General features: G+C 40.7%; 1 protein-coding gene across 1 annotated transcript in view; it reads right to left on the bottom strand.

The window, feature by feature from the left end:
• The window catches only part of DNAH11 (dynein axonemal heavy chain 11), a 404,290-nt gene that overhangs the window by 251,798 nt on the left and 127,061 nt on the right, over positions 1 to 25,431 (bottom strand). The window contains exons 27-32 of the mRNA XM_077491239.1: positions 23,436 to 23,660; positions 21,490 to 21,581; positions 18,384 to 18,510; positions 6,832 to 6,972; positions 3,369 to 3,602; positions 417 to 548 (exon numbers count right to left, since the gene is read on the bottom strand). Coding sequence (XP_077347365.1) covers positions 417 to 548; positions 3,369 to 3,602; positions 6,832 to 6,972; positions 18,384 to 18,510; positions 21,490 to 21,581; positions 23,436 to 23,660 — 951 coding nt within the window. The remainder of the gene's footprint in view (positions 1 to 416; positions 549 to 3,368; positions 3,603 to 6,831; positions 6,973 to 18,383; positions 18,511 to 21,489; positions 21,582 to 23,435; positions 23,661 to 25,431) is intronic.

Raw genomic sequence — 25,431 nt, forward strand, 5'->3', positions numbered from 1 at the left:
GCATGAACAATGATGACTTCCCCGTACTAGTCAGTGGGGGGTGCTAGACACTGTTGGGTGAGCATGTGTACTTTGTGGTCATCACATTCAAAATGACTAAGCCGGTAGAGCCATGAATTTGCATTATGTACGATGTTTCTTACATCTTCTTCAATAAATGACTCTTTTTCATAATACATGGCTGGATACATTCTGCACAGACCTCGTATGTCAGAAGGTATTTTTTGGTTTATTTTATTCCTGATTTTTTTCATTTAAATTCATATTGACAAATCTATTCCCAGATTAACAGTATAAAATGATTAAGTAGAAAATGTAGATTCCAGGATATCTAATAACCCAACCTTCATTTATTTTGCTTTTAACAGTTCCAGCAAAACATAAACAAGGGGCAAAGATAAGAATTAATTGTTTACCTTGTTCAAAATTAGCTTAGCAACCACATCTCTGGCATGCACATCGATGGTACATATGGTCATGATCTTCTGTCTGTCCCCAGCTGAGAGTTCTCCAACTAGCATGTTGATCAGTGCATTCAACTGGCTAATCTGTAAGACAAGAGTGTATATGGAAACACTATATATAATGCATTGTATTATGATGTCATAACAGAACTGTCCATGGTCTGAACAAATAAAAAGTGGAGTGGACAGGCCTTAGCTATACTAGGTGATCATAGTTGTAGCAGTAGTGTTAAAGACTAGGTTACAAACTATACTAAGGAGTCTTTTCAATCTGAATTCTAGGTATGTTTTTTTTTGTTGCATAGTTACATTAGTCTAGTTTGGACCAATGTAAGCATGCACATGCCATACCTGTGGGATCCTTGTTGGAGCACAGAATCACTGTAGCAGTCATCGTTATTACAGTAAAATATCGTAGGATCCCAGGATACCCTCACCAAACAACTGATCCTACCTCAACGAAAAAAACTGTGCGTGTATACCCAGCTTTACATTGGTCCAAGCTGTATCAATGTAACTATGGACAAAGGCCATACCTGGAACTCAGCTTTAAAACTAAACTCCATGCAAACATCTAAGACAGAGTTGAAAAGCATATATGGGAGCTGGTTTTCTTGCCAAAGGATTTGCATTTCTGTCTATCCATTTCTGAGTTTTGTACAGCCCACACATACAGGACAGCCAGGTGGATGGCAACACTTACATTTAAGGCCCGCTCTGTGTGCGTTTCCCCACAGACGTTCAAATGCAGTGCAGTTGTGATCTGCAGCAATTGTCAATGTTAAGTTCACAATATCTTAGATGTAGGTCACAACTGCAGTGTGTTTTATAAAATAGGACATGCACTACTTTCGCTGTGGTCCAGTGCGATTCAACCTATTCAAAATGAATGGGCCCAACTCACACTGCGCTGCACCGCATAAGAATCACACAGGAATGCATAGTGCATTTCTGCTGTGAATTGGCCCTTAGGGAATACACTGGCTTCCTCTCTCCACCTCCAGCCTTCTAACAAGGCAGTGAGAAAGTAGTAACAGAATAAGAAGGTCAGATCGCTGCTCACTCTTTTCTTTTCCTTGTCCCTTGCATGCAGTACACCTGATGGCTCCCTGTGCTCACTCTCTATTTTCCAGTATAAGGGCTACTGTATAGGGGAATACAGCAGGCTGATACCAAATCAGATTCAGGCACTTATACTATTAGCATTTTACAAAAATACAATAAATTGTTAATTAATGAATACAGTGCTATATTATTTTGTGTTACTATGTTTCTTTATGATGATGAATGATGATCTCAGATCACATCCAACTTTATTAAAACCAAACAAAGCACAATGCGGTTCGGCCTAGGACTACCCCTTTAAAGTTTCGCCCAATACAGGCTTGGTGGCAGAAATCAAAATATTGACTTATTAACTACAGTTTAATAAAAATAAACATTCAATTAAGATATTACTAATATGGTGTCCTTGGGGTTCCACAATCTACACTGAGATTCAAACCTGAGCTCTTTATGTGTGGTCACTACTTTACTTCAGCATGTCAAAGCTGAGCAGGGCCTGAACCAGGAAAACAGATTAGGTCTACTGAACTGAACACAGTAGTCAAAGCAGTGGATTCTCTGCAGCCTTTTATGAAATAAAATACACATAGTTTTCCGGAGACCTTGTAATCTTTGCCAAAGATTTAAGTAGCATTAGAGAGCTCAGTGACTCTCGGTGCAGCAATATTTTTAATGGCAAAAGTACTTTTCTACTCAAAATAATATGATTTGGTAATACTGGTATGTAAACTTATAATTCCAAAGAAGTGTGAATTTAATTTAGCAGAAACAATGTTGCTTACTCCAGTGCTGTGGCTCCTACCAGTCCAACCCCCCTAACAAAGTAGAATTACACATTCCCAGTCATCTACCATATCCCAGCTCTATCATAGCTCAACTGCTCTAAGGGAGCAAGACTTCTGAGTATGGGGGAGCATGTAACATCTCCATGCAACAATGCTTGGATGCAAGAGGCAAATTGCCAGGACCCATCACTATAATGATGTCATCCACCTAGGTAAGCTCCCATACCACCTGACACAGGGGAGTCATTACGTGATGCCACTCTTTGCAGCATTTGAGTCCAGGGCAGGGGCAGAGCCTTGACACCCTGGCTCACAACAAGTGGTTTATATGATGATGGACTTCTTTCATCACAAAATACATGCATCATTAGATTAGTGACCAGGAGACAGTCACTGGTGGATCCACCTTAAAACTGGAATTAAAAACAAGCTAAAAAATTAAAGACAGTCAAAACTAGAATTGGGCTAGTAAACAAACACTAAACTATTTCTTTCTTAAAGGGGAACTTAATTCCTCACAGCAATATTTTCTCTTTTTGGTCTTCTCCCTTTTACATAAATGTGAAAAAAAAACTCCTTATAAAATGTAGCTTTTTTTATTTTATTTTTGGTGCTGTAGGACAGCACTTTCTGCTTTTCTGCAAGGCCAGGCCCTGCTGCCTCCTGGGATTCCTATAACACAGGTCTTCCAGGAGGCACTGTGCTGTGCATCTTGCCATCAGCAACTAGACCATATAGCAGAAACTGGCAACATTTGTGCACATTTAACAGTTTTGAATGCAAGGAATGCGTTGCTGATCTCTCTGGCAGTGTGGAAGAGGTATGGGGAGGGGACTGATAAGGTGGTGAAGTTCCACTTTAAGCTGTGTCTCATGCAATTGAACCGTATACGACACATATATTTTTAGATTATAAATCTTTACAGTAAATGCCTTAAATGTATACTCTAGACCTGACTATTTTTTATGTTTTTTAAAAATTTTTAGACGGTCATCTTTGACATCACAGCTACAGCAGCATAAAATACCATGGTAGAATAAGAAACAATACATACCTGCTTTTTATTGTAATCCTTAAGTGCACTTTCATAGCCCTCTTCTAGTCTATCAAAAGCAATTCCTACATCAATGGTCCACCAGATCTGGGAGCTAGTGAGTGCCACCTGAGCTGGATAGTCAAATATCCACTGATCTCTGGGCTTCTCCTCATACCCCGCCACAGCCTCTGTGATATGGTGGCGCACAGTTTCACACATTGTGTCCTCTATATTCTTTAGCCAGTGTTCCACCTGTGGTATCCAAAGGCAGGGTTATAGCATATCCATTACAAGCATGATTACTGCTTAGCAAGGTAGATTACAATAATAATAATTTAAGAGCCCTGGATGTGCGCACAAATGCACCCAAAGAGTGAAATCACAGCAGTGCATAAACTACTCCAAGACCAGTGCAGTCCCACTGTTTGTAGGACTTGGAGTGTGGCCACATGCAGACTTGATTTTTTTTCTGCTGCATCTAGGGGGTGTTTGGTATTTATTTTTTTCCCTGCCTCTTAATGCCCCTGCACGTTAGCCTTTGTGTCCATGCATACACAGGCATTTAGAGGCAGAAAAAATAACCCCACAGCCAGTGCATCCAGCAATGTTTTGGCAAGAAAAATGCTTGATGCGCCTTACTGCACCTAAGCGATTGGCACATCTAGCGCTTTACCGTTAATTAATTTCCATGGCCAGAATGAATTATTTTTTTGACCAAAGAAATGAATTATTGCCTAAGTGCTTGACGCGTCTAAACATACCTAAACACATTACATGAGTTTCAAAAAGAAACATCTTTTCAAAATATTAAAAGAAAAGATAAATGCTGACATAAAATAGTGCAGTGATAAACACAAAAACGTGTTGCGCTATCCAGATAAAGTGCTAGTGCATCAATACTACAATCAAATGATAACAAATAAAGTGTGTAAACAGGCAGAATTCATGCAAGATAAATAAATTCATAACCATCCATAGAAATGTATATATAAAAAGTACACGGTGCAAAACAAACAGTCCACCAATATATGCTTAGTGCAAAGCAGTCCATATGCATGACGGCCAAATCCAAAGATGCTGTGTTTATATACACCTCTTCAAACCCGGGTGTGAACCCCACTCACAAGTCACTTACTGACAAGTAAGACCCCAAAGATAGAGGTCTGGCCACACTCATAGGAAGAATTCCCACTGGGATTGATGGATGGCACAGTCCTGGGCTCAGGAATGATACTCCTGTACCCCTAGATGAAGTTCTATTGGACAAAGCGGGGTGGCGCTACAGCGGTGACATAATCACGCCCGCAAGGGTGCTGACTGCTTATCTGGTTTACATGCTGTTTTTGACTTGCCTTTGTGAGTAGCTTTTTATCTTAATAAATGCTGATATTTTATATTGTTACATTATGAACCCCTTCTTTGCATTTATCCATTCCTGAGCTTCATTTGTGGACTGCCTTGGTAACTTTGGAAATCATCTGTCCTGAGCCCGGGTCTATGCCATCCATCCATTGTGGGATTTCTCCCTTATACACACGGTCGGACATTCCGACAAAAAAATCAGTCGGATTTTGTCCGACGGATTTTGTCCGAAACTGGTGTTGCATAAACATGGTCAGACAAAGTTGTCGGAAAATCCGATCGTTCGTAACGTGATGACGTAATTTAGTTACCACGGGACTACGTTCAGTCTAGTAGCCAATAGCTTTGGTCTAGGAATTTGATCTGAGCATGCATGCCACTTTGTCCGTTTGGAATTCTCTACAAACGATTGGACAAAGTCAGATCGGATCATGTTGTCGGAAAATTTTATAGCCCAGCTCTAAAACTTTGTGGGTCCGATATTCCGACAGAAACAGTCCGATGGAGCCCACACACGGTCGGATTATCCGACAACGCGGTCCGATTGGACATTTTCTGTCGGAATGTCCGACCGTGTGTACAAGGGCTAAGAGTGCAGCCAGACCTCCATCTTTGGGGTCTTACCTGTTGGGAAGCGGCTTGTGAGTGGGGTGCGCACCCGGGTGTTAAGTGGTGTATATAAAAAGCAGCATCTTTGGATTTAGGTGTCCACCGGCTGGCCTGGACACCTGAATGAAGACAGAATTGGCTTCAATCGGGTCTGGGATCTAGTAACCCGGAAGCAATGTCAGGACAAAAGACTTACAGAGGACTTAAAGGCACCAAATGTAAAAAATGACAGTATTCAAAACAGCCAAACTTGGCATTTTGAATACTTTTAACTGCAAAGGAGGGATTGGGGTCTTCTAGACCCACAGATCTCTCCATAAAGAGTACCTGTCACTGACTGTTAATGCCACAAGGGATGTATATATTCCTTCTGACAGAAATAAAAGTGATCAGAATTTTTTTTTTCAAAGGGACGGTGTAAGAAAAATAAAAATAAAATAGAATAAATAAGAATTTTTTTTTTTAATTTTTAACGCGCCCCATCCCTCTGTGCTTGTGCGCAGAAGCAAACGCAAACAGTGTTCAAACCACAAATGCGAGGTGTCGCCGCAATTGTTATGCCGCGTACACACAATCAGACATTCCGACAACAAAATCCATGGGATTTTTTTTCGACAGATGTTGGCTCATACACATGGTCACACAATGCTGTCGAGAATTGAATGTCAATGAATGTCAAGAACGCAATGACATACAACAAGCCGAGAAAAATGAAGTTCAATAGCCAGTGCAGCTCTTCTGCTTGATTCCCAGCATGCGTGGAACTTTGTGCATCGGAATTGTGTACACACGATCAGAATTTCTGGACATCGGATTTTGTTGTCAGAAAATTTGAGATCCAGAGTCAGAATTTCCAACAACAAGCTCCCATCGAACATTTCCCATCGGAAAATCCAACCGTGTGTAGGCGGCATTAGAGTCTGAGCAATAATTCTAGCACAAATCCTCCCCTGTAACGCTAAACTGGTACCCTGTAGAAATTTAGAAATTTGCTAAATCGCAGACAAAAAATGTTTGTCTTTACACTTTATAGTATATGTATAGCCCAAACTCTTTTGTTGTAGGTTTTGATACAGTAGTGAAGGTTTACAATCCAGTTTATATGTGTGCTCTCTGCGTGCCATTGGGAAGATTTCCCTTCATATCCTGCCCACCGCAGGTGAGAGGGACTGAAATGGTGTTTCCAGTGAAAGACATGTCCTTTGCTCTTTTTTTGGTGGCATTTGTGACATTTTATATTTAATGTCACTTCTTGTCTTGATATAAAAAGTAAATCAAGACACAGAGCAGATAAATGTCCCCAGTAGGGACAATAAAAAAAACTATCATGTTAGGGGTTCTAATCCTTTATTACTCTATCAACAACTTGGTTATATATACACTTTAAATCATTTTGACTACAGTGTATATTTGGAAAAACTTAACTTCTTTGTTACATTTTAGCTTTAGATATGTGCTCCATTTTTTTTTTCTAGATCAGACAAAGACAAAGATTTAATATAACAATGACCTGTCCAGTGCAATGGCAGTTCATGCTGAAAGGAACAAACTCCTTTTCTTTGCTGTACATTCCTGTTGCCTCATATTCAGCACTCTCAAGGAATTGTAGGTCAGCAATATTGTCAAACAGTTTTGCCAAATGACGAGTCACCTGAAATAAACAAGAAAATCAAGGAACATTAAAAACAAGCCTTTATCTTGTGTGTTTTTTTTTGTTTTTTTTTCTGCCAAACCAGAACTACTGTATATTACCAATGCAAAAAAATCTGCTGGTGAAACGAGAACAATTATTATCTGCTGTGATCTTTTTCCATATGCAGCTACACTGCTTTTTGCTTCTTTTTTTTTTGTATCATTGAATCTCTTCCTAGGCATCACTACTTTTATTAGTACTATGTATCCATGTTATATTATGGGTTAATGTTGATGAGTGTCTTCCTTCATTTAAAGGCACATCAAGTGCAGACATCCATAGGAAACCATGTTAAATGGACTGTAGTGTGTTTTTGCAAAACTGAAAATGTGCCAAAAAATGTATAGGTGTCAACCAGGCCTTAAAGTGCGTTTGAACTGCTGCCAAAGCATGTCAAAGACAACTTGTTCATATTAAATGTTGCTTTTCCATTAACAAAAATTTAGCATTTGACTAGAACACCTATCAGTATGAACCCTATTGTATGTTACAAACTAATACTGTGCACACTGCAGTATATTGACATATATCAAGATAATGCTTTATAAGAAAATATTAATGGTCCCATATACATAAAATATTTAGCTTGTGCCAATGATTCCCTCTATGAACAAGTCATAGCCCTTGTACACACGGTCGGACATTCCGACAACCAAATCCGTTGGATTTTGTCCGAAACTGTTGCATACACACAGTCGGACAAAGTTGTCCGAAAATCCGATCGTTCGTAACGTGATGACGTTATTTCGTTAGGACGGTACTACGTTCAGGCTAGTAGCCAATAGCTTTGGTCTAGGAATTTGTGGCACTTTGTCCGATCAGAATTCTCTACACATAAAGTCCGACCGGATCATGTTGTCGGAAAATTTTATAGTCCAGCTGGAAAACTTGGTCCGTCGGATACTCTGACGGAAACAGTCCGATGGAGCTCACACACTGTCGGATTATCCGACAACACAGTCCTATCGGATATTGTCCATCGGAATGTCCGACCGTGTGTACAAGGGCTTACGCTTCATGTGGAAAACTATTTACATGTACATCAGTTCCATAATTAAATATGCACACTAAAAAGGTACATTCTATTTAAAACAAAATTTACAGGGAGAATAGTCAACCTGGTCAAGACAACAGTTGTAATCTTTTTCTAGTGCTCCTGTACCCCACTAGCTCTTGTCAGCAATTTGGTTACCGTATATACTCGAGTATAAGCCGAGATTTTCAGCCTCTTTTTTGAGGCTGAAAGTGCCCCCCTCGGCTTATACTCGAGTCATCGCTGTCTGTCTGCCCGATCAGCGTGTCGAGCAGACAGACAGCGGCCATTCTAGGATTCAAAGGCCGCGCCTCCGTCTCCGCCTTCGCCTGTGATAGGCGGAACACTGAATTTCCCAGCAGTCTGTGTTCCGCCTATCACGGACGTCCTCTCATCCTCGTCCGTAGTATGAGGATGAGCGGACGTCCATGATAGGCGGACCACTGACTGCTGGGAAATTGAGTGTTCCGCCTATCACGGACATCCGATAGGCGGAACACTCAATTTCCCAGCAGTCAGTGGGAAATTGAGTGTTCCGCCTATCACCGACGGAGGCGCGGCTTTTGAATCCTAGAATGGCCACCGACGAAGAGCTGCGGGACGGGCCGGGACGCAGGCCGGGACGGGACGCAGGCCGGGACGCAGGCCGGGACGGGACGCAGGCCGGGACGGGACGCAGGCCGGGACGGGACGCAGGCCGGGACGGGACGCAGGCCGGGACGGACACAGGCTGGACGGACACAGGCAGGCTGGACACAGGTAGGCTGCACGGACACACACACACACACACACACACACACACACACACACACACACACACACACACACACACACACACACACGGATGCATGCACACACAGGGATGGATGGACACACACGGATGCATGGACACACACACACACACACACGGATGCATGCACACACACAGGGATGGATGGACACACACACACACGGATGCATGGACACACACACACACACACGGATGCATGGACACACACACACACACACACGGATGCATGGACACACACACACACGGATGCATGGACACACACAGGGATGGACGACACACAGGGATGGACAGGCATGTCTCACCCTCGGCTTATACACGAGTCAATAATTTTTTCCAGTTTTTTGGGGGTAAATTGGGGACCTCGGCTTATATTCGGGTCGGCCTATACTCGAGTATATACGGTATCTGGAAACTACTTTTCCTTACTGGTTAGCGCTGCAGGAGTGTTATTTCCAAATACACCCTCTGTTCCTCCTTGCTGCCCATACAAGTCAGAAAAGATTGCTGAAAAATATAATACTATACTAAGATGTTTCTCCCAGTCACCACTGATCTCAATAAATTCAGTTGAGCTTAAGGTTCAAATCTGTGTATGGCTTCACTGAGTTTCACCATATAAAAAGGAGCAAACCGCAGTAGACAGCTTTCTCCAAGATGACACTGTGCCATAACCACAAAGACCTACTAAAAGGAGACACAAGGATGCAACTTGTAAGTTAGAGCAATTTGCATGTATCCCTGCTGAAAAGACAAGTCAAAAAGCCTACACCACACTGGACTCACTGCCTATGAGTGCTTCCAATCCTGAGGACATGCCACCATTGCTGACACAAGTACATACTGGAGGTCTACCCAAATCCCTGTTGTTGGAGATAAAGCCTGTGCCACACCTGGGGCCACTTGAAGACACTCCAGGAATGTCAAGCCAATCCTGGAAGGTGTCCTTACAGCTGTGAACTCATGTAATCTTTAGCTGGCAGGGCTCACAGATCAGCTTAGAGTATTAAAGAGGAAATTACCCTTGTGAGGCTAGATATGCAAAAGATAAGGAAACCATCTCTGCATTTGAGGGCTACAGAAGTGCGATTATAGATGACATTACACCAGTTAGGTGAGATCCACAGCTTGATAAGGTAAAATGTTCTGCACGTATTTAAAGGGTAGAAGATAAGGAAAATAGATTGTGCAGAAATAAGGTATGCATTATAGGCCTGCCTAATGATTTTACTACAGGTGCAGAGACCTTCTCCTGTCTAAAGGAGGGCACCTTGGAAATAAATAGATCCCAAATCTCAACTTTCTGCTGAGATATGTCAGTGCACAAAATATTCTGATATCACACAACAACTTTGGTTCCTTAAAGTTCCATACCCAATGTTAAAATATAAAAATAATAAAGTAATTAGAATTTGTCCCCACTGCTTACAAGTTGTGTATGCCTATTAGTTCCATGCAGGCCTATTTCTGATATTAGGGACATTTTCTCTAATCTGACACTGCGACCATCATCATCAGCACACAGAATACCCCCTGACTGATTGTGCGTTCATATAGGAATGGGTACATTGCCATCTAAATCTGCAGCTGACAACATTTTCTTGGTGGGTTCCATAGTAATAAGATGAGAAATGTATATTGGCTGATCAATTCTTTCCTTAAGCAGACTAGAGCCAGGGTACATCGATGAAAGTTTGTGGATGTACTGACATTCCAAAACAATAAAAGGTTGGATAGTGAAACCTTTTTTATTTTAATTAGAAAAAAACAACTTTATTGGAAAAGCGTACATGGTACAAATATTTAAGGCGGAAATAATGTATAAACAATAAACAAATTAAGGACATATACAGAGTATATAATCAATTCAAGGGATCTCTGTAGAATACATATATACATTTCTAGCCATAAATAGCATTTCAAGTAAGAATGTGGCAAGAAATTTGTCTATGTCTAGGGCTAGGTCTGGTAGTAGACCAAGTAGGCAAAGCTTGGGGGCTAGAGTAATTGGAGAACCCATTACATCATGTAGAAAATGAATTACCTGAAGCCAAAAGGTTTGAATAATCGAGCAGTCGCATATCAAATTATAAAAGGATTCGGGTGTTGAAGCACACATCAGACAAAGTGGGCTACGGGTGGGTTTATATCGAGCGAGTCTCTGGGGTGTTGTAAATGCTTGAGGTAAGATAAAAAGTTGTGTTAATCTATCTGACATTTTAGGAGAGACTGTTTTAGTGCTGTCTAACACTTCTTCCCAATCATTATCCTCCACAGCTCCAACATCAGGTTCCCATCTGGTTTTGGCCCTATAGGCTAATGTTGTAATGGTAGGAAGGCAAATAGTAGAATAGAGAGAAGATATTCATTTGGTGGGTTCTTGCCCCAGAATGACATCTAACACAGGGGGGGGGGGGGGTTAGTCAAGGAGATATGTGTGGTATTAAACTAGTTTTGTAAAGCATGTCGAAGCTGTAAATATCTGAATAGTAAGTGATTAGGGAGGGAGAAATTGTCCTTAAGTGCTTGAAAGGTCTTAGGTCCATGTGTAGTCATGACTTGGTTTAGATATGTTATGCCTTTAGAAGCCCATACAATATGATCTGGAATGGTCAATAGTTCAGGTGAGTGGTTATTAAACCATAGAGGAGTATGGGAGTGAATAGGTTGGGCATTAAGTTTGCGCAAGGTAACCTCCCATGTTGGTGATGTGCTAGCACACCCTTTATGTGACATGGGGACACACAGCAATTAAAACACTTTAATAAGTAAGGGAGGGAGGTAGCAAAATTAAAATTATGAGTACTTAGATTGGACACAAAAAAGAGTCTTCAAGGACCAGTAGAAGCACTAAAACAAGATAAACAAATAGTGTGTATGATGGAAATGGGTTTGCCTGCCCTTAAAATGTCAGATTTAGCAGAATATACAGTGGAGTGATTTCAAGCCAATAGCCTAAAAATAATACAAGTGAAATCCTGTCCACTCTCGCTTCCTGCGGTTTTAACCTTGATCTCTGAACAGCTGGAGAACAGATATTTCTCAAAGCAACAAATTCTCTCTGGATGGATGGCCATTGTCTGTTTATGAGCAGCACAGTGTAAATCTTCTGCATAATTATCACACTGAAATGATGAAGAATAAATGGGTCTTTAGCTGTCACACAAGTTGGCGGATGATCGCTGGGAGGGAGGATATCAAAATGACAGTTTAAAAAAAAAAAAAAAACAGAAAATCTCATTACCATCGCAAACAGTGAGGTCACTGACACGATGAAAAACAACACTGCTCGTTTAGTGCTACTTATTGCTAGATAAGGCATGACCCATCCACAATTGCTAAGTTCAGTTTCATGTCGGCCATGCAGATCATATGCTACTAAGGGATAGAGGTGAGTTACTCAGAACCACCATTATTGTTGCATATGCTGCTCAGGGATAGAGGTGGGTTACTCTGAACCACTATTATTGAACAGAAAGATAGCTGTCATGAATCCATAACTGAATAATAATAATAAAATAAAAATAAAAACGTATTAAAAACCTGTTGTAACAGAAAAAAAGGAACTGCCACAGAGAATCTTCTGAAAATGCTAGTCCTCTTATGTGAACCATGGGCTTCCGTTTTTTCTAAATAATTTGCCAGTTCCAAGCTGATATAGGTGTTGTGATGTGGTAGTAGCACATAGACATAGCTCCAAACTGTCACAATTTATGCAGGACTGTGCTGGGATTTGAACCAACCTACCCCCTACCTCATGTCCCAGGACTCATACAGGAGAGCAGGGAAAATCTATCTCCATTTCCTTTCTGTTCATGGGATCTGAGCTTTAAAGAAGAGTTTAGAGGTAGGCTGATCTGGGATCTGAAAGGGATTTAAGGGAGGGGGGCTTATCTAGGGTCTGAAAGGGGGAGGGTGATCTAGGGCAGCTGTTTACCAACCAGGGTTCCATGAAACCCTAGCTTTCCGCCAGTGTTTTCTAGGGGGTACTTGAGTTGTGGCTGATTGACCTCCCATTTGATGATGCCTGGATAGATTTGGGTCCAATGCCACCCGGCAGAGCCATCAGCATGTCACCAATGATATTTTTAGCTGTCTGCAAGAGTGGCACTGTGTCCACCAGTTAAAGGGGGCATTCTTCTTAACCACTTCCCACCCGGCCAATGCATATATACGGCCGGGTGGGAGCCGTCTACTTCTGATGGGACTCTGAGGGCTCTGTGATTGGCCCTCCCGATCACATGACGGCCATGTCCAATCACGGGCGTCATGTGATGTAAACAAACAGCCGGTTGCTAGGCAATCGGCTCCTCCTCTCCTCACACAGAAGTCATTGCTGAGGAGAGGAGAGCAGATCGCTGCAGCCGGCTGATGATCAGTGAGTATGAGCTGTTTTTTACAGCTTTTTACTCACTGATCACCAGTCTAGTGTAAACACAAATCACCACACAGTGTAAACACACCACACAGTATAAACACAATGTCCCCACACATGTCTCCAAAACATACATGTCCCCAAATAATAAAAACATGTCCCCCACATATGTCCCATTAAAATCACATGTCCCAATGATTATCTGCACACATATGTACGTGATCACCTGCACACATATGTACATGATCATTTGCGTACATATGTCCGTGATCACACAAACCAATTATTATACACTTAACTGAATTTTTTTTTACCAAAAACATGTAGCAGAATACATTTTGGCTTAAATTTATGACAAAATTTGATTTTATTGGATTTCTTTTAAAATAGAAAAAAGAAAATATTGTTTTTTTTCCAAATTTACGCTTTTTTTGCGCTTATATTGCAAAAAATAAAAAATGGAGTCGTGAATAAATACCACCAAAATAAAGCTCTATTTGTGCAAACAAAATGATAAAAATGTCATTTGGGTACAGTGTAGCATGACTGCGCAATTGTCACTGAAAGCGCTAGAGCGATGAAAGCTGAAAATTGTGCTGGGAAGGAAGGGGGCGAAAGTGCCCTGTATTGTAGTGGTTAAATTCTATCAGGGGCTCCCTGAGGCCTAAAACATTTCTAGGGTTACTCTGAAGTAAAAAAGTTTGAGATAGTCTGATCTAGCATCTGAATGTTAAGGAGGTAATGACCTGGGGTCTGAATGCTAAGGGGGGGGGGGGGGGATCTGGGGTCTGAATGTTAAGGGGGGGCTGATCTAGGGAGTTAATAATAGTGGGGGTTGATTTTTTTTCCCCACCATTGAAATTGGGGCTTCTTTTTCTCCACTGACCATTTGTAGGCAATTTCTCCTCCCACTGACCAAAAAAAAAAAGAACAAAGATTTTACTGCAGAGGGGAGAGATGTAGGGCAGGGATATATTTGTAGGGTTGGGAAGAGGAGGATGTAGGAGAGGAAATTGCAGATGGGTTTGAGATGGGACTGGATAAGGTGGATGGGGTGGTGCAATTAAGCAAAGGTTATTTACTTGTAGAAAGAGGTTTAAGGTGTCCTTTTATGAAGCAGTGAAATCTATTCACTGCTTCATTCTCCGGCATTCACATAGGAGATCTTTCTCCTCTGTGTGCCACTATATGAAGCGGAGTAGATCGCTTCACCCTTGGAGGAGTGAAGCGATCTACAAACGCTTCTAACACTGGAGAACGGCCCCTAATACTGGAATCTCGTGAGACTTTACGAGATTACAGTACTAGAAATTCACAGATACACAGAGATGTCAATATATTAAGCAGTGATAAATTATCACAGCTCAATACACTGACACGCGGTGTGATTAATGTTAGTGAAATAAAGCGTCCCCCTACATAATATATACATGTATACACACACAGACATTATATATACATGTATATACACACACATTATATATATATATATACATATACACATTATATATATATATGTATATATATGTATACACATACATATGACAGGGGGACATGGTTACAGTGTTGGGGGGTCTGAACGAGGCATAAGGAAGTTAATTATCTTCCTCTTTCCTCCTCAGATCCCCCTGATTCCCTCTTCACTACCCCGGTTCTCCACCTCTGAGTTGGTGAATCGGGGCGTGTGAATTCTGACACAGATCACCAGTGAAGCGCTGAGATCACAGCTTCATAAAGTGACCGTTACTGTGTCAGTCTATGTGGATTCTCCATGTGCGGAGATAATCGGCGGGAGAACAAGTTCAAACACTTCTCCCCCCGATTATCTCTGGTTTATATACTGTTTATGGGCTGTGATCATCGGCGATCCTCTGGATCTCCACTGATCATTGCTTCATAAACGGACACCAAAGTGACCGTTACTGTGTCAGTCTATGTGGATTCTCCATGTGCGGAGATAATCGGCGGGAGAACAAGTTCAAACACTTCTCCCCCCGATTATCTCTGGTTTATATAATGTTTATGGGCTGTGATCAGCGGCGATCCTCTGGATCTCCACTGATCATTGCTTCATAAACAGACACCTAAATGTGGGGCTCTGGGGAAAAGAAGTCTAATTTGGTTGGCAGAGAAGAGAGATATGGGGCTGTAGAAGGAGGTGGTTATTGATGGGGCTGTGAATAGAGGTGTGGAGAAATGTGGCACTGGATGGGAAAGGTAAAGGAGAAATCTAGCTTTGGAGGGGAATGGATAAAATGTGGACATAGTGTGGAAGAAAGTTGTAGCTGAAGGGAGGTGAAGAAACAAAGCTCATTGGGGTATAGATGATAGCATTCAATGTATGGTCCTTCCATGTCCTTCAGAATCCTAGCTCCTGATTACTCTACTCTGTCCTCCTGTCAACAAATGACACTGTAGCAGACCCTAACTAAATCTTAGTGAAGGCCATCTGTCTCCCAGTCTTGTTCTGCAGGGGAGTACAGAGGGCCAATATCAAGCGTAACTAGAGATTAGCATTGTACATATATTTGGGGTTGTGAAAGCAGGCTTTCTTCCAAAGGTGCCTCATCTATGCACACAGGCATTTCTGCTAGAAGCAACCTCCATACCACGCTCTCAGCAAAAAGCTCGAGCTGTCAATGAAGCTCTGGGACTTTTACTAATTATCAGGAACTGAGAGGACAGTAATCATATGATCCTGTCATGATCCTTTACCGGGTCACCACTGTGATAGCCTGGATCTGGCTATCACAGTGGTGACCCTGTAAAACACGCTCATGTCGGCATTATGTCCACAGTAGCATTTGCAGTGGCAGAGCAGAGTAGGGCTGGCTAAAGAGGGATTGCTTTGATGCAGTTGGCCAGCTTAAACATGCATTGGAATACGTGTGAACTAAATTCTCTGCATTTTTTATTGCACAGCTTGATAGAAGGGGTATAGCAGCGTGCAGAGGGTTCATCCAGTATTTTCAGTGTTAACATGTGGTCACACCCCTTTAGCACCTGGTAGATTATATGCATGTACAATCTATTCGAATTCGAGCACAGGTATATCTTATTTCTTCCAAAGGTGCTATGCGCACAGGCATATATGTGCTAAAAGCGAGCTCCATACCACTCTCTCAGCACAAAGGCAGCTCTGGGACTTGTACTAATGATCAAGAGCTGAGAGGACAGGATCATGTAATTACTGTGATAGCCTGGATCTGACTATCAAAGTGGTGACCCATTAAAAACCACCTATGTACTCAGTTTCTGCTTCTGACCAGAGAAAAAGATACATTGGGGTTTATTTACTAAATCTAGAGAGTACAAAATTAGTCTCACGTCTGCAGAGAAACCAATCAACTTCTAACTTCAGCTTGTTCAATTAAGCTTTGACAATAAAACCTGGAAGCTGATTTTTATTTTCTATGCAGAAGTGAGACTGAATTTGCATTCTCCAGCTTTAGTAAATAAACCCCATTGCATCTTTTTCTCCTAGCCAGGGTAGAAAAATGTAAACCAAAAATTTTAACAAAACCTATGTATACAAAAATAAATAAATAATAATAATAAAGAAATTGTGTTTGGGTTAGGATCAAGGTTAGGGTCAAAGATCAAACATCTGTGAGTTTTAGGTAGGATTAAAAAAAAAAAACTTTATTTACTATCATGTGTTTAGGTAGGGTTAAAAAAATTAAAATAGACACTATTCATTCTTGGCCCCACTATGGGTGCACACAAAAAATAATAAACACATATATGGTATCACTGCAAACTTCAGGAGTGGGAGGAATTTTTGTTTTTTTATTGTGGAGGTAATAGCAATAAATATATAGCTAAAGGTTAAAAATGTTATTTTTTTACTATTTTGGGACAGATTTCCTTTGATTAAAAAAACAAGAACAAAAAAAAAAAAAAAGATATTGCATAACAAATTGCCACCATATGAGGGTCCAATTTATCTTGAAGAAAACAAGGTATGATTTACTTGGATACACTACAGTAGGTAGTTGTGTAGATATGTACAGTTTTACTAACACATGCCAAAGCTGCAAAATTGCCTCTAGACGTTAGAATTTGTTTTACCTTCAGCTGTTAAGGGGTTAAGCTACTTAACCTGTTTTTTTTTTCATCTTTGTAGCATAAAATTAGGCCTGGAAGGTTCTGCAGCCTTTTGCCCCTGCCAGCCCTGAATTTAGGATACTGTTTAGTATTGATCCATAATACAATGTGATCGCTCCCTTTCACAATCTGACCAGCCAGCATATAGCCTCACAACTTTTCACATCTACTGACGTCAGTCTTAATGGAGATGCTGCAAAGTATGGTACAAGAGCCCTTAAAGTGGAAGTAAACTCCCCTATCGTTTTCAGCCAAGGAAGCTGCCATCTTTGCCTCTGTTTAATCTTCAACTGCTATGGTGCAGCACATGTGATTCGTTATGACACCAGCCATTGGGTGGTTTGATAGTTTGGCTGAGAGCACAGCCAATGTGCAGTTAGCATTCCCGGCATGCCCTTTTTTTTTTTTAACTGTTTAAATCGATGGGTTTACTTCCACTTTAATAAGTAAAGTGAACTATGTAAACTTTGCCAAAAACAAAGACAGGTAACCAGCACAGTCTTAGGTTTCCTTCTAATTGATCTTTCCCAATCATTAACACACCATACCTTGTTCTGCACTGTCTCTCTATGTGGAAGTAGACATCTTGGGAGAAACAGGGAAACAGGGTTTTACACATATTCAAAAGGATTACATTTGTGGTGGAAGAGCACATACACGTGGACATGTTTCTTATATGCATTTTATATTATATATACACACTTTGAATTTACACATTGGTAGAATGTGAAGATTTTTTTTGGTTTAATCAACATATTTACACACAGGTGGAGTGCTGAATCATTACTTATTGTAATTTTCTAGCAGTGCCCTAGATCTCACACTGCAAATAAACAGCTATGAGGCTATAGGTACACTCACATACCAGGAAATACACTGCTGTTTTTCAGGAGGAATTCCAGACAAAATGTACATTTACCAGGGTACTGCTGAAGCACAAATAATATTTCTACATTTTTGCTACACAATGGCTAATCTTCACGTTTTGGTTTCAGTTTAAACTTTAAGAAGAACCACATCAAAACATTTCTTTGTGGTACGGCAATCTCAAATTGTAAGAACTGTACCTGTTTGGGCTGAGTTCCCTTAGACAGGATGTCCAACAGGTCAGCAGAAGACACAAAGTAGAAGCGGGGAAAAGCCAGGCGCTTTGTTTCCAAATACTGAGAAAGAGCCTTTTCACATAGGGAGAGCCTAAAGGGCAATGAGGTATCACAGAAAAAGTGTCACAAAATACGCACGTTACACAGACGAAGTTTGGACTTCTATATACACAATGCATACAGAGAACAATGTATATTCAAAATAAATATTATTTTGGCAAGAAATGTGAGTACATGAAAGGGAAGACATTATTTTGGTAATTACAGATTATAGAAAAGGGAAAATACCTAAATATTATATATATATATTACACGCGTACACATTATATATACACAGTATACTGAATATATATACATACACACACACACACACACACACACACACACACACACACACACACACACACACACACACACAGAGAAGAGTAGTAAGTGCTTCTAACTAATGAGTATTTACACAGGTTGGCCTACAAATGTGAAGGTAAAGGAACCTACAGTAGCTGCCTTATCAATCAATCACATTATTGCTTACACTATCAAAACTACAATATGGAATCTCAATGTTATGATGTTATGCACAACATCTCCACTTTTATCTTATAGCATACCCACGACAGAGTGCTTAAAATATCACTAGGAAAGTGTGCTCTCAGGATTTTGGACCTCTTCATTTAAAGTGTATCTATGTTCAAAATTTAAAATCATATATTAATTCCACAATTGAATTTCAGTTATTTCTAGCCTACTCTTTTAATCTGAATGATTTTGAAGTTTGTTAACTTCCTTGTAAAGATCCTCACATATTTACTTCATTGAATTCTGTGAAAGGTAGTCACTAAAGTCGGAGTAGACACTGATGTGTCACACATTTGACAAAGCCTGCCTTCTGAACTACAGAGGGGCTGAGAAGAGGAGTTTTGGGAGGCGGAGTCAGTACAGGAATCATTGCTTGCAGGCAAGGTACCATGGGATATGTAGTCCTTAGAAATTATTGGTAAACAGCAGAGGAGAACCTGTAAAGCATACAGTGAATCTAGGAATTTGTGGAAGAAGATGGCCAGCAGGCTGCTAGTGCTCACAACATGAAAGGACATTTTTCAAGTAAGCTTATAATGGATTGTTAAAAATAACTATTGTTTGTATTGATATTGCAATGCTGATGTTCTAATATAAAGGTGTATGTTGTGACCACAGAACTTCTTTAAGAAGTAATGTAATACATACAAACATACTGTATATAACGTTGCACATTCCTATTCTTTCGTGCAGGTTACCAAATGGGAGGAGGCCCAGTTTATCCTTATAAACATTCAGTAAGGTTTAAAATCTATATATAAAATAAGATTTAGCTGCACATTAAGACCTGTATTGTCAGTAAACCTAGCTCCCAACTGTCCATGATTTCGAGGGACTGCCCCTGATTTGGAGCAATGTCCCTCCTTTCTCCTCATTTGTCCCTCATTTTGGTCTGATCTATATAGTTGTATATAAAATGCACTTTTTACCTATCAAAAAGTGTTTTCCAGCACTAAACCTTTCATCTGATTTCTAAATTGCTGCATTTCTAAATTCCAAAAGCCAATATAAAGGAATAGTAGTGGTAAAAAAAGCACTTGTGGGTTTAACCAATCTTGTTTTTTCTACAATTCTCCTTTAAGGGGCGTGGTAAGGGTGCTGATAGATGTCCCTCATTCCCATCTCCAAAAATTGGGAGGTATGTGTAAAGCAGAGCCAAGACAGATGATCAATGTTAGTTCTTGTAGATAGCCAGCCTCAACAATTCACATTTTAATAAAACAGCATAAATTACTACTGCTGTTAAGTTATTATGTACTCCTTTTTTCTCGCTTTAGATTAGTTAAAAGAAGAAGTACAGTCAAAGCTTGTTTGGCTGTACTTGATCTGTAGATCACAGAAGTGCAGTTTGTTCTGTATTCCTGTGATCTGTTTTAAACAGACAGCGTGTTGAAGCACGCTGTTGGCTGAAGTCACAGAGATGGTCCCGGCTCCGGGAGGATAGCTAACATGTGGATGGGATCCGCCCACATGCTTGGACTGGAACCCGGCTCAGCCTCTCAGCTAACTGCTGAGAGCCTGAGCTGGCTGCTCAGAGCAGAGAGTTGTAACTGACAATCAACATCTCTCTGCTCATGGCGATGTGAGAACCGAGTAATGTGTTTGATCATTCGGTTCTCTGTGTTAGAGCTGGTGGGGGACAGATGCAGCATCAGATCGATGGTGCAACCAACTAGGTAAGTATGACTTAAAAAACAAAACAAAAAAACAACAAAAAAACACACTTCTCTTTTAAGAGTGGAAAAGAGTGTTAAAATCCATCAGTTTATTTTTTGCTGCCGATGCCCTATTGAGTTGATTTCCACAGGCAGTGGAAGAAAACCTCTACCAAGTGACAGACAAGTGTTCCAACTGGAAAATGTCCCATTGCTGCAATATAAAAACCTTGTAGAGGTTCAAATACTCTCCCAATTAATTCAAAACAAACAAAAAATAAAACTTTTGGTTATACATGCATCCATTTCCTTGATATAGTCCTTATAGCTCTTTTGAGCAAACAGAGGTGAGATTCATATACATTAGTGTTCTATTCAGATTAATTGAGGTTTGTTTCAAAGGGTGACATGCTTTATAAACCAGAGACACTTTTTATTTTCTGGTATTGCCCCCCATATATTCACCAGAGATCGTAGACCAGTGATGGCGAACCTTGGCACCCCAGATGTTTTGTAACTACATTTCCCATGATGCTCATGCACTCTGCAGTATAAGTTGAACATCATGGGAAATGTAGCTTCAAAACATCTGGGGTGCCAAGGTTCACCATCACTGTCCTAGACAATGGAGTACTGTCTATGATACTTTTTTTATTTGCACTAACATACAATTTTTCAGGACAAGGGGTATATGGCTACAATCACCTCAAGCACCAGAGATCCTACATTTGTAAGCCCGTATCTCTATATATTTTTTCTTTACAGCATTTCTTGCTGTATTGTTTTTACATTAACCCATATTTTTTTTTAAGTGTGTTAATGAAACAAAATGAATGTACCTTTGTTGGAGCTCATCGAGTGTTTCGTAAAGCTTGGGCCTGTTTGTTGCATCTAAAACATTTCTCATTTTCTCTGTTTCAAACATTAATTCCTGTTTAGGAAATAATATACATATATAAAAAAAAAGTACTGAAATGTTTAAAAGGTCTTTTTACCTTGACATTCATCCGCTAATACACAACTTCCTCTGTACACATAAGGAACAATAAGAAATAACAGAAAAAAGTGGTCTTCAGTCTTGCATTTATATTACCAGCATTACTTATTGTTTATTTACATGTTTACAATACAGCAGTAATAAGACTGACTTTTTACTGTGGGAAATGTACATACTTCCCTTTAAAGGAAATTTTTTTTTTTGTAAAACAAACCTATACTGAAACCTTGCAAAACTAGTTAAGGCTAGACATATAACAAAAGGTAATATAATCCGCCGCGTGCCAGCACAGCAACCCCAAAAAAACATATTTCTACATATGGGGCAGATGGACATACCCCCCCCACCTCCAACAGGTAGTGCTGGCTACCTGACCAACCAACTGCCACATGGGGGGCATGCCAAAGCAAATGCAAATAATGACTTTCGAATGGTGGTAGGAGGCGCAGATATAAAAATAAAGGTATTCTGAAGCCCCTTAAAGTGGAACTTTACCCACAACAACTTAATAAATAACGTCCTTTAGCAAGGAACATACATTCCACATTAATAATTAAGCTACCAAAATTACTGTGTGCTGTAAATTGCCTCCAGCATTGCTTCTGTTTCTTCTTGCTGGAGGCTGCCATGTTGCTGAAGCCCAGAGCCCCTGAACAGAAGTAAACCATAAAGCAGAACTAAAGCCATAGATTTAATGGTTTCAAAAAACAGTTACATTCCTGAAATGCCTGGATTGCTAACTGTCACATTTGCTTGTGTCCACAACCAAACTGTTAAACCATCAGTTTGCGGTTTCATAAATCATCACGTGCAGCATCATGGCAGTTGCAGATCAAACAGAAGCAGCTTCCGTGGCTGTAAAGGATAAGAGGGTTTAATTCCCCTTTAACGCTGTCAGCAGATTGGTCCCAACTGTGCCTAAAAATGGAGAGCAACTGAGGATGTGCAGAGCAGAGTGAAACAGTGTATTACTGGATTTTAAACAGTATAGACACTTATATTTCCATACTGTATATGTATTACATGGTTGTAAAGGAGTTAAGTATAAATTCCCTGCCAGTGTCATTTTTACATTGATCAGTGCATTTTTATAGCACTGATCAATGTAATAACAGTCACTGGTCCCCAAAAAGTGTCAGTTGGGGTCAGATTTGTCTGCCGCAATTTCGCAGTCCCTCAAAAAAATAAAAATAAAAATCGCAGATCACCACCATTACCAGTAAAAACAATAAAAAAATAAATAAAAGTACCTAAATCGATCTAAAACCAATCAACATACGTCTATTGCGATGTAATCAAAAATATGAAGGAGAATATATATCAGCTTAAACTGATGAATACATTTGTTTTTTTATACTTTGTTTGGATATGTATTATAGAAAAAAGTAAAAAAAAAAATATTTTTTCAAAATGTTTTTGTTGCTCTTTATAACGCTAAAAATAAAAAAAACGCAGAGGTGATCAAATACCACCAAAAGAAAGCTCTATTTGTGGGAATAAAAGGACGTCAATTTTGTTTGGGTACAGCATCGCACGACCACGCAATTGTCAGTTAAAACAAATTCATAAAATGGAAAAAAAAAAGTGGCAAACAAAGTTGATATTGTTACAGATAGGAACAAATTATATTTCCTCTTTTACTTCATGGGATAACTTTTGTGTTTCCTTTAAGTTCAGATACAGTTTTAGGCAGTACCATAACACCAATACAGAATGAGCGGCTGTTTTAGAACTGTTCACACACAGTTGAAGGAAGATGAAAAATTAAGTACTGGTAGTTCAGATTACCTTAAAGTCTGCGTCCACTCCATCAAAGCGTTTAGCATCATCTGGTAACTGGTTTCTAATGTCTTCAGAGCCAATAAATATGCTTTCTAGATGAGACCAAGTCCGCTGAACTTCCATCCATATATAAATGACCGAGTCAGCCAGGTTTAGTCTTTTCTGCCAGCTTGACACTTGTTCAATAAAATATTCAACATACTTGCTTTGCATAATAGCCTGTAACTGAACCTAAAGCAGAATCCAGAACACATGATAAACAACAGATAAAACACATAAGCATTCATGTTTCCCAAGTCTTATATCAAAAGAGCAAACAACTCTGGTGCTCATGTATAAAAGTGGTGAATGGTCTGACTTTCACAGCAAGGAGCACTTGACTTAGACTCATGAATAATTTATCACACAACACTATGCATGTTTTTGTGAAATGGTGTGTGAGAAATATTCATAGGCCTCCACTAAAACAAAGAAAAGCTGCAAAAAAAAAAAAAAAAAAAAAAAAAAAAACAACATTTTAGACTCTTCACATCTGCAGATTTAAGGTACTTTTTTTTGGGTGTGGCCCATTGAAAAAGTTCTGCCGCAGTTTCCTGCAAAACACAATATTGTGGTTCAATGATAAATAAATAAATTGATATGTAACATGTACCTAAAAACTGCATTTCCACAATGCACAATACCGGCAACACACCTAAAGTTAAACACTGGCAAGGGAAGTCTCCAACAAACAATAGCCTCTACCCCATGAGGTCAAATCACAAGCCTGGTCCAGAGTTGTCTTGCTTTTTCAGTAGGAGGGTCCATGTTGGTGTGCGTGCATCTATACCTGGAGACATGGGCACCTTCTATCGGATTCTAAAAACCCAAGTGGTGGCATTATGAGGTCACAACAAGGGATGGCAACAAGACAGTGGCAGTCCCAGCTGCAATATGGATAAGTGTTCTTCATTTTCAGAAAAGGCTTGTGGAGGGCCACGTGTGGGTGAATAAGGGTTAATTACAAAGGGCGTAGGAAGGGGTTTAACCACTTGCCGACCGCCGCACGACGATGTACGTCGACAGAATGGCACGGGCAGGCATATGGGCGTGCCTGTACGTCCCTGCCTTCCTGCGGGTGGGGGGCCCGATCGGGCCCCCCCCGGTGCCAACGGCGGTCGGTTTTCGTTCAGAAGCGATCCGGGATGAGGGGGCGGCCATTCATTCATGGCCACCCCCTCTCGATCGCTCCTGACGAATGGAAGTGAGGCGTGACATCACTTCCTCTCCTGTAATGTAAACACAGGAGAGGAAGTGATGTAATCTCTCCTCCGTGTCGGTATTTTTCGTTCCGGCACCGAGGAGAGAGGATCGGTGAGTTGCACCAACACGACACTACACAGTAGAACATGCCAGGCACACTCACACCCCCCCTTCACCCCGCGATCACCCCCCCAATCACCCCTGCCCCCCCAGTCACAGTGACACCAATAGCATTTTTTTTTTTGCATTGGTGTCATTTGTGACTGTAATAACTGTTAGGGCAGTTAGGGTTAGCCCCCTTTAGCTCTAGGGTACCCCCCTAACCCCCCCAATAAAGGTTTAACCCCGTGATCACCCCCGTCGCCAGTGTTACTAAGGCTGGGTTCACATTGCAGCGGTTTATGAGAACGGATGTGATTCGCACCGCACTGCAGTGCAAATCACATCCGATCTCTGTGCGATTCGAGTTCAGCCATACAGATAGTATGGCTGAATTCGCGCCGCAACCGCCGCAAATTCGCACGGGACCCTTTTTTTGGTCCGCAGCAGAATCGGATCGCATGGGTGTTCACACCATGCGATCCGAGTTTGCAGATCGCACTGCGATATGCGAACTGATCTGGGGGTGTCATTAACATTTCACTGACACTCCCAGCAGTTCGCATAGGGCAGTGTGAACTGCCGCCGGGAGGCATGCGATGCGGGAACCCGCCGCGGATTCGTGGCGTTTTTGCATCGCTCCAGTGTGAACCCAGCCTAA

Source organism: Lithobates pipiens, unplaced genomic scaffold (assembly GCF_037356315.1).
Source record: "Lithobates pipiens isolate NorthernLeopardFrog02 unplaced genomic scaffold, aLitPip1_a1.2 Scaffold_19, whole genome shotgun sequence".
In the NCBI taxonomy this organism is placed as follows: domain Eukaryota; kingdom Metazoa; phylum Chordata; class Amphibia; order Anura; family Ranidae; genus Lithobates; species Lithobates pipiens.